The sequence below is a fragment of the Lepisosteus platostomus genome, chromosome 3, assembly GCF_059453375.1.
Source record: "Lepisosteus platostomus isolate fLepPlt1 chromosome 3, fLepPlt1.hap1, whole genome shotgun sequence".
NCBI lineage: Eukaryota > Metazoa > Chordata > Actinopteri > Semionotiformes > Lepisosteidae > Lepisosteus > Lepisosteus platostomus.
The window spans coordinates 30349238-30359726 of NC_142613.1; the positions used below are offsets into that span (position 1 = coordinate 30349238).

General features: G+C 33.4%; 1 protein-coding gene across 1 annotated transcript in view; it reads right to left on the reverse strand.

Moving 5' to 3' along the window:
- The window catches only part of adgb (androglobin), a 140506-nt gene extending 130941 nt beyond the window's left edge, over positions 1-9565 (reverse strand). Inside the window, exons 1-3 of the mRNA XM_088625171.1 lie at positions 8797-9565; positions 1503-1665; positions 1002-1094 (exon numbers count right to left, since the gene is read on the reverse strand). Of these exons, the coding sequence (XP_088481297.1) occupies positions 1002-1094; positions 1503-1665; positions 8797-8873 (333 nt within the window). The 5' untranslated portion in view covers positions 8874-9565. The remainder of the gene's footprint in view (positions 1-1001; positions 1095-1502; positions 1666-8796) is intronic.
- Between the last annotated feature and the right edge of the window lie 924 nt (positions 9566-10489).

Here is a 10489-nt window from a genome sequence, read left to right on the forward strand (position 1 = left end):
TTAATGAGTTTTTGAACATCACACTTTCTGTACAAAGCTCTAAAATATAATGCTATTTTGATCCACAGTTATTATAATACAGCTATAATTTAATTTGATAAAACCTGTCAAACAACAATGAATTAAGTGAATTAAATGCATAAGAATGCACAAAGATATGATTGAATATACAGTATCACATATATGATGAATGTCATTATATGAATATCATTACAAATCGAAATTTCGGAACATTGTTCTACAAATGAAACTTTTTAGAAAAAACATACTAGAAGATACTGTCCTCTGTTATTTCAGTCTCAAAGTGATAAACCTTATACAGTGGATATAAAAAGTCTACACACCCTTATTGAAATTGCAGGTTTTTGTGATGTAAACCCAACAATCAAGATAAATCATGTCAGACATTTTTCCATCTTTAATGTGACCTTGCAACCAAAAAAATTCAAGAGAAAAACAAATAGATAATTATTAGGAAAAATAATTGAAATAAAAAAAAACCCTCAACTAATACTTTTTCTGGAAGCACCTTTTGCATTTATTACAGCAGTAATTCTTTGTGAATACGTCTCTATCAACTTTGCAATTTTATCCAACTCTTACTTGCAAAAAAGTTCAAGGTCTTTCATATTGCCAGGGCATCTCCTGTGCACAGTCGTCTTTAGGTCCACAGGTTTTCTACGGGATTGAGCTCTGGGCTCTGACTGGGCCATTCCAAGAGTTTGATCTTCCTTTTCTGAAGCCATTATCTTGATATTTGGAGCTAGTCTTTATCCCATCTATCTTGACTAGAGCCCCTGTCCCAGCTGAAGAGAAGCAGCCCCAAAGCAAGATGCTTCCACCACTATGCTGCACAGTAGGTATGGTGTTCTTTGGATGACATGATTAATCTTGATTTCTGGCTTTACATCACAAAAACCTGCAATTTCAATAAGGATATGTAGACTTTTTATATCCACTGTATATTAAAACGCATTGAACTAGAAAAATAACATCACTACCTTGTTTAACATAAATTCAGAAGGACGCTTCCATGTATAAACCTTCAATGACTGAGGCAGCTCGATTTTCCCTTCTGGGTCTTCAAAATACTGCTACAAAAAAAAAGTTCTCACAGTGTGACTGAGTATACTGTTGGCTTGTTTCATCGGTTTTATAAAAAAAACCAACTATCTTTGTACACTGAATGTCTCTGTTTAAATAGTATAAGTGTGTTCTTTCAAATCTTAAAACCAAAGACCTTTATTTTTAATCACATTTTTTTAAATCAGTTTCTTAATTTTGCAATACAAATAGAAGAATTAAATTATAATATGCAAATATCTTTAAAGGCAAACACCTATATGCTGTACATACTGTAGCTTGTCACAAGCATACCAAATCATTTCAGGATATGGCATTAGAATAGTGATATATATAAAAAAGAAACATGCATGTGTGGATAAATACTGTATGTTTGACTGAGGTTACATTTTCTGTGACTGCAACTGAGTATTACTTACAATGCAGGGACTTTTTCCAGATTTCTCCCGATCTTTGGATCCTTTTGTTCCTTCCCATTTTTCTGCATTTATATCTGTTTCATTCCATTCAGGCCAGATAGGAAACCTTCCTTTTCTTGGTTCATTTAATCCTTCAGAAGCACTGGTGATCATAGATGATGCCCTGTATTCCACAACAAAACTTATAATAGCAATAATGCATTCATGAATAATTCATTATGTTTTAAGAATCACAAACTTATTCTTTAGACAAATGTTGTCCAACACAAATTGTTTTCATGAGAATTCAAGATTAAATGATGGAGTTTGAATCAACAACGTAATATTTGTACTATAGCAGGAAACTTAATGGAGACATGGTCTCTTTATTGTTGAAGCTTAGTAGTGAATTGCACAGTTGTTGATGATGATATTGCATTCAACACCAAAGAATACGATTTTACTGAAAGCAGGGATATTGGGGATGTTGCTCATATCAACCTGTAAGGAAGTATTCCTGCTGAGCAAAAGGGTGGTCCCACCTATACCTATAGAAAGAAAACAGTTACCCACAATGATTCAAAATTCACATTGCTTAAATTCAAATAATATTCGCTACTGTGATTGATTTCAATACAGTAGTGTTAATGATGCTGGCTTTTTACACTGGAATATTAAAACGTGTTTTCTGAAACAGATACAGATACAGCCATTCTGAATGCTCAAAACATAATGCACAACACTGCAAATAGCATACTCCATTTCACCACATTGTAACCTGCAGTACCCTTTTATTTTTTTCAAATATACCAGATGCAGAACTGCACTACTTTGTAAAACTGCCAGGTGGCATAGTAACTGCTTAATGTGGCATGTGGAGGAATTCTGGACTGTCACGCAAAACGCTTCAGTTTGAATCCCAGCCAACACCTAGCCCCATGGAGAAAGTCTTTGTCCCATGATCAGTCTTATTTATGTACTATATTAAAATTTTTATTAATTTCATACATCACAGAATGTTAAAGTAGGGCTATTTTACAAAGCAAGATTACACAGCAGGGTATATAAAAATAGTTTATTCTAATAGGCCGTTGTGAACATGATGTTTTTTGCATTACAAAATCCATATTTGTCTTAATGCTAATTTAAGTCAATCGTAATAAGGAAACAGATACAGTAACTTTATTTGAGATTTTAATTATAAAATATATTATAATATTTATTATATAAGAGCGAATCAACATAAAGGGTAATGAAATGAAAGGGAAATGAAAGCAGTGTTCTCACTAGAGTTCAACCTGTGGTTAGCATGCAGCCCTGTGATAAACTAGTGCACTACCTTAAGATCAATTGCAACAAACTTGGCCATTGAAACTAGTCCGCAGATCCGTACTAGACTTGTTCTTAATTGCAAGGAGCCCAAAGTTAAAGCAGAACACTAGAATGTTCCCAAATATAGTGGCAATAATATTGTCATTAAGTAATGAACACATGCATCCGTCGATTGAAAATCAATGTAATATTTTAATAAAATTGCTTTCTAGTCTCATCACAATTATTCATTATGCAGTTTATTAATAGATGTTTTTATTAATAAAAGTGTAATTGATAAATAAAGCATATAATGTCTGCTTTTATTAGTACTACAGCTAATGCATGTAGAGCCGATATGTACTATCGGTATTTTTTAAATACCAAACGGTAGTGAAGAAAACTGAAATTTAGGAAACACTGGTTTCAGGGTGAAAGTCTTAAAAGCATTTTTGTCACATCTGAGCGTTAATTTAATAGACTGTTTTTATTTTTTTATTGTGATGGGACTCTATGCTTTCTCAGGGGAAGGCTAGAGTACATTCAAAATCTTAAGCTGAAATATGTGCTAAACACCACAGGTAAAACTTTGTTGTTCCTGCATATTTCTAACGTTTCTAGAACTCAGATGAAGCAAAATAATTGTTTTAACTAATAACAATATAATATATAACTGAAACAATATAAGTATATCAACTATTAAGAAAAAAAAGGGCAGAAAAAAACATAAAACTATAATTTAGATTTTACATTTCATAATTTAAAAATATACATAGTGTTATTAAAATTAGTATTTAAAACTAAATGCTGTAGACATGTAAACAACTCATTCACAATTTATATTTAAGGGCATACTCTTATTTTAATATTTGACATACTGTGACACATAAATTTACATACATAAATTTATCAGAAATGTAAATATAGTTTATATATTCAGTTGAGTAAAAAAAAAATAAACTTTGATTTGACTGGGAAGGAAGTGAACCTTAGATCTTCTCAGTAGCAGGAGAGCATTTAACCACTGTACCCAAGTGCCACTTGGGTGCAACATGCAACATTAAAAGACTATGAGCATTCCATTGTCCATAACAACAATAAAAAATGATTCAAAAATAACCACAGGTGATATTTTCAGCTACCAAAATCTCTTTAGTTACATGATTCCATATGAACAATTCCTATTAAGTATTAATAGTCCTACAATTTTTTACAACAATAACAAAAAGTACAATATTCTTAGAAAATGTTAAAACATTATAGCTTTTTATAAAGTATACTGTATAAACATTATATAGTTAGAACGAGCACGTCAAAACTTTTATGAAATAACCCCAGTAAGTTAGTTAAAGACTTTGATGCAGAAAATTATTATGAAGAAGATGGAATACTGTTGTACTCTATTTTTTTAGCTACCACTACCAGTGACTGTATGTACATCAGGTATAATATATTTATATTAATAAATTAAATATAGTTTATGACATTCTAGATGCTAAACTTGTTTTTATTTTCAGCTACCAAAATTTCCCTTTAGTTGTATAATTATATATTAATGCTCGATATTAAGTGTATTTAAAGATGCACAGTAGAGAAACATTAATAATAATTGCTTACAATTATGTAGCGTTTTTCTGGACACACCACTCAAAGCGCTTTATAGGTAATGGGGACTCCCCTGCACCACCACCAATGTGCAGCACCCACCTGGGTGATTAAATGAAGCAATTATTCCACTAACATCTAACGCACCATAAGATCCACTTTTGACAGGTGAGTCACACAATGTACTGTGCCGAGGTACCACAAACACAGTAATAAGAATTGACAAGCATTCTGAGTGGCTATAACTGTATCACCTTTTAACAAAATAGGTTGTGCCAATTAATATAAATACAGTTAAACATTATCAAAGCACACTTTAGTTATTGGCAACCCTTTTTATGAATTTAAGTAATTCTAAAATAACTTAAATAATGTACACCTGTAGGCCAAATCAGCAATGACAGATGTCTAAAACCCATTCAAAGCACATTTTCCTCAGTCAAACTTAAAAGCCCAAGAGATATTTCAATGGCTTTAATCTCAAATGATTAACCTGCAATGATTAAAGTTTAATGGTACTACAGTGCATTGTAACCTCCCCTTTTAAAGGCTAGAGTTCTGGTGCTTTCCAAATTCACTGCATATTCTAAGCCATGTTTGTCTAAGAACTGTAACCATACTATGACTTGTTAAATGAATCAAATATTTACTTTCATCAGTTCTAAAGGAATTATTAAAGAGTGCTTATAGGAATTAATTTCTGCATTTTTATATCCATAGATCATGCAGTGTATGTCCATATCCAGAGATCTACTCTTCAAGAAACATCCATTTTACAATATACAACTGGATGTAAAGAAGAAGAAACAGCCGAATCTCTAACAAATACACCAAAAGTTGTACATTACTTAAAATATATATGACACATAACTGATGAAAACTTTGATTAACTTAAAAAAGCTGACGTCTACAAGCACTCACGGACAAAAAGCAGTTCGCATTTTCATGCTTTAATCTGTGTCACTAACATAATAATTCCTTGATCCCATAACTTACTGCCATAAGTGGCAATGGGACAAACCCAGGGGCTGGACTTTCAAGGCGATGTTCTGACAAGATGTACACTGTGTTTCTCTGAAACTGTTTGAATAGATCTATTGCAATATCAAACTCTAAATTTTAACTTCATGTGACAGAATCAGCATGCAGAACAGTAGCACTGACATGAAGACCTGAGGAAATCAGGCAATGAAAACTAAAAACAAAAAAAAACAGTCTCCCAGCATTATATCTGCTTGTCAGTCCTTGAGAATCATTTTATTAGGATTTCCTTTATAGGTCTTGTCAGATTCATATCCTTAGCTGAAAGGATGTGCAACAAGTTGAATGTACTAGTAGTTTTGTACATCTCCTGCTCTTTACTCTACTGTAATTCAATAATTTACTGAAAAAACAGGTTCATTAATATAATATCTAGACATAGCAGTGTACATTTCCATAAAATATCTTTAGATAACAAAAATATAACCATCAGTACCTTAATATAGATTATTAAAGAAAACTGAATAAGCAAGATCTCCAAATTGAGGTAAGTTTAGAGTTTGCAGAGCTTTGAGCAAAGTTTGAGCAAATTAAATTCATATATTGATTGTATAGCTCATAATGCAAATACATACAAAATACAGAATCACCAATAAAAAATCACTCTTGCACTTCATCAAAATTCCAGTTACTGTAGTTAAATAGCTTGCAGGTCTCTTTGGAATACTAATATTAGCTCACATTGTTTAAATGTGGGCTGACATTTAAAAAAAAAAAGACTGACTTGCAACACAACCAGCCCAAGTGAAATGACCCAAATATGTCCAACATTGCTTGAGTAAATTTATCTTCATTCTTTACCACTATTCACACTATTTAATATATCCTAATGTTAAAATGTTTGTCTGCATACAGGCGAGGGACAATGCTCTATTGTTTTAACAAACCAAGATCACATCGACACTTTAATCAGTAAAAGGATGAAAGATAATTTAAAGGGTAATGTGTATTTTTCTTTTTTTGATCCACTCTCCAGATCCTAGGTACAAGGAATAAAAGTACATCTTTATGTATTTGCTTTTTCATGTTCTCTATAATCCCACAACTCACCACTGAAAATGCATTTAGTTTTATAATAATAATAATTAATAATTGCTTACACTTATATAGCGCTTTTCTGGACACTCCACTCAAAGCAGCATCCACCTGGATGATGCGACGGCAGCCATAGTGCGCCAGAACGCTAACCACACATCAGCTATCAGTGGGGAGGAGAGCAGAGTAATGAAGCCAATTCATAGACAGGGATTATTAGGAGGCCATGATTGATAAGGGCCAATAGGAAATTTTGGCCAGGATGCCGGGGTTACACCCCTACTCTTTATGAGAAATGCCCTGGGATTTTTAACGACCACAGAGAGTCAGGACCTCGGTTTTACGTGTCATCCAAAGGACAGCGCCTATTTACAGTATAGTGTCCCTGTCACTATACTGGGGCATTAGGACCCACATAGACCGCAGGGTGAGCACCCCTGCTGGCCTCACTAACTCCTCTTCCAGCAGCAACCTTAGTTTTTCCCAGGAGATCTCCTGACCAGGCTCACACCTGCTTAGGTTCTGTGGGCTGCCAGTTGTGAGTTGCAGGGTGATATGGCTGCTGTTTTGCTGCTGCTGTACTTCTTGAATGATAATTCCTGCTTACTTATACAGACTAAAGCATGTTCTTTCCTACATTTGTTCTTTAAAAAAAAAAACAGAATGCAACAGCAATATTTAAGATCTTTTTTAGACATACTGTATAACAGTATAATGCAATACATTTTATGTAATCCCATTGCAAAAGCTGGTATGGATGGTCACCAGAATTAATCGATTTTTATTCAATCAGTAGAATGTCCTACTTTGACATTCATTGTAAGATCTAAAGATTTGTTTTAGATATGAATGCAATGCTTACATCTGTCCTGTGAAAATTTCCTTGCTTTCACTGAAAAAAATGGCAAGAACAGACCATGATGGAACCACATCATGTATAAGAGCAGGTAAAATGAATGCATTTTGGTGTACCATCAGAGTGCTAAATTCTCTTCCAGTTTTCTGCAAGTAACTGTAAGTGCTGTCTGTGTACACACAAAAATTATAGTTAGGACATCAAAACACAAAGTGACAATATTTTTCCCATTATTGACGAAACGTGTGGATTCAATCCAACTTTGAATACACTGCCAATTGGGAAATCCAAAGCCAGCATTCAAAATCGGTTTTCTGCTTTTAGCATATTGATAGTGTTCTGTGAACATATCATAAGATGCCTGTAGTTAACTGAATAATATCATGATGTAACATTCATAATGATTTTCAGCTGAAGAATGCACGTTATGATTTAATGTTGGGCATTCCTTTGGAATACCAGGCCTAATTTTTACTATAAGGAGATAATGCACCACAGTCTACAACCACTAATTCTTTGCTTGTTCATGTACTGTTGTATTGTTCTCCTATGAAGAGATGTCAAACGATTCTGAACAAATTAATCTGTAATGACTTTATCTATTAGAATACCTTGGAACTTTTGAAATCAGCTGTCCTAGACAGTACATGAGTATATGACAACGTAATCTGAGATCCAGTAAATAAATGCCTAAAAGGTCCAGTGATCCAGAGTCAAATTTGGGGACTTCCTAGATGTTCTGATGACTATACGATTTTTACACAGCTTTTAAAAATGTTTTTTTTCCTTTTGCAGAGTTTCAGGAGTCTCTTAAAATTGAGTTCTGTATTGTACATATAACTGGTAATCCTTAATAACACAGCTGTTCAACTGTTTTTGCAACCGTTGTTTAACTTTATCATTTTGGAATTAGTTTCCGTTGCTTTATATTCAATTCTTTGGTCTTGCTAGTCAACTTGTTGCCGAATCTTCTTATGTTTCGTTATGAAGTCTAATGACAGTTCTCAATTTTTAGATATATAATATCAACAAATAGGACAGTCACAAAAGGAGCTGGAAACTTTTGTTGGAAACAAGTAAAAGTCAAATAGAGTAAGTGTTGTTATAATGAAATTAAAATGAGCGCGTATCATGGCGATACTATTACTAGGTTATTTCAAGATTCGTGATACAGGTGCTGTACCTTATATTAACATGAGCTTACGTATGCAGTGAAACACGAATTTATATACTGTACGTGCTGTATTATTAAGTAATGTTGATTGCGTAAGTGACAGCATAATAACAAGAAAAACGAAATCCTAAAAATATCGTTAGCAATACCGTGGAAAGTGATGAAAAAGTTCTTAATATAAGCACAATTTAAATTACTATTAATGCATGGTGAGAGGCGTGTTTTGTTGCGAAAAAGTAATTTGATCTAAGTTATTACAGAGTAGTATTAGCAAAGTAGATTACCAATCTTACTCTTTATGCGGTGTCTGTCCGTGAGATGAATTCACTCGGTTTGAAGAAGCCTCTTTTTTCTTTGGCGGTTTCGACATAATAAACACAGTTTGGTTCAAAATGAAGAGAAAACCCCAGACGAAGTAAAACACTAATATGTTCTTCAGCTGCTTTCGACTCTGCTACACAGGAAGTTTGGTACGTTCCTAAGCAACGCAAATCTACAGTTTGGGGTAGCCGGAGGGAAGTAGGAGCCAACTGGGTCTCAAACACCGTCGTTCGTTTCCTTTTTTGGAAGAGATCTACAGCGGAAAAACACAAATCGTTTAACGAATACACATAATACAAAACGTGCCGTCAGAAAAAAAGGGAATGTTAAAAAGACAAATAAATCCGGAAACGGAACTGTTGGGTTTATTCAATATTGAAGAGAAAAACAGAAAATAAATACAACTATGAAAAAAAAACAATAAAACAATTGGCAAGAATAGACAAAAACCTTGTCATATTTCCGACATATGCTGTCATAAAATAAATCTTTTTTTCTTAAATAAGCCTTTTCAGCTTTAATTAAAGGATTATCAGGTCGTAAATAGTGGGCCTAGTGAAATAGTGAAAAGTTAACAAAAAAAATCTGAGCTCCTCTCACTGAGTATCGCTGTTGAAATGACCTCGTGGAATTTAACGACAGGGTCGATAGAGTTGTTTCAGAAACTATGGTAGAGAAATATATGTAAATCAAGTTAAAAGCAGATATATGTTCGCTACGTGTCTTTGAAAATAATATACCGAAAAGGGTCAGCAGCAACAACAACAACAACAATAATAATAATAACAATAATAATAATAATAATAATAATAATAATAATAATAATAATAATAATAATGCACCTTTCCAAACCCAAGAAAACTGTGCATAGTGATGAAGAAAAATAAAAAAGTACAATAAAAAATAAAAAAATAAACAAGAGCATATTACAGGTTTATACAGATAGAATGTAAGGCATATATACAGTAGTTAAACGTTGAGTTTTGAGTGTGGATTTGTTTAAAAAGAATCTGAGAATTTATCTGTTGCAGAATTGTTGAAATGACCACATGGAATTTAAGGAATGGGCCAATAGATGTTTCAGAAACTTTGGTAGAGAAATACATGTACAGTACAGTATATCAGATAGAAAGCAGAGATATGTTTGCTACATGGCCTGGAAAATAAAATTCATGAAAGAGATAATTTCTGATGGTCATTGGTCAACACAACCACCAATAATAATAATAATAATAATAATAATAATAATAATAATAAGCAACTTTCCAAACCCAAGAACGTCGTGCCAAGTGATGAAGAAAAAGAAAAAAAGGTACAATAAATAAAAAAATAAATAAGAACATACAGGGTTATACGGATAGAATTATATAAAATTCTGGACATATTGCATCTTGCTGTCAATCCTCAATGTTACAAATGCATGACCCTGGCCACTCGGCATTCGACATTGATAGAAATTGCCTAATGAAGGAATTACTGTATTTCAAAGGTGAACATCTCAAATGTCTTAAAAGACATTACAGCAGCCATATCACCCTGCAACTCACAACTGGCAACCCACTGAAGCTAAGCAGGTGTGAGCCTGGTCAGTACCTGAATGGGAAACCTCCTGGGAAAAACTAAGGTTGCTGCTGGAAGAGGTGTTAGTGGGGCCAGCAGGGGGTG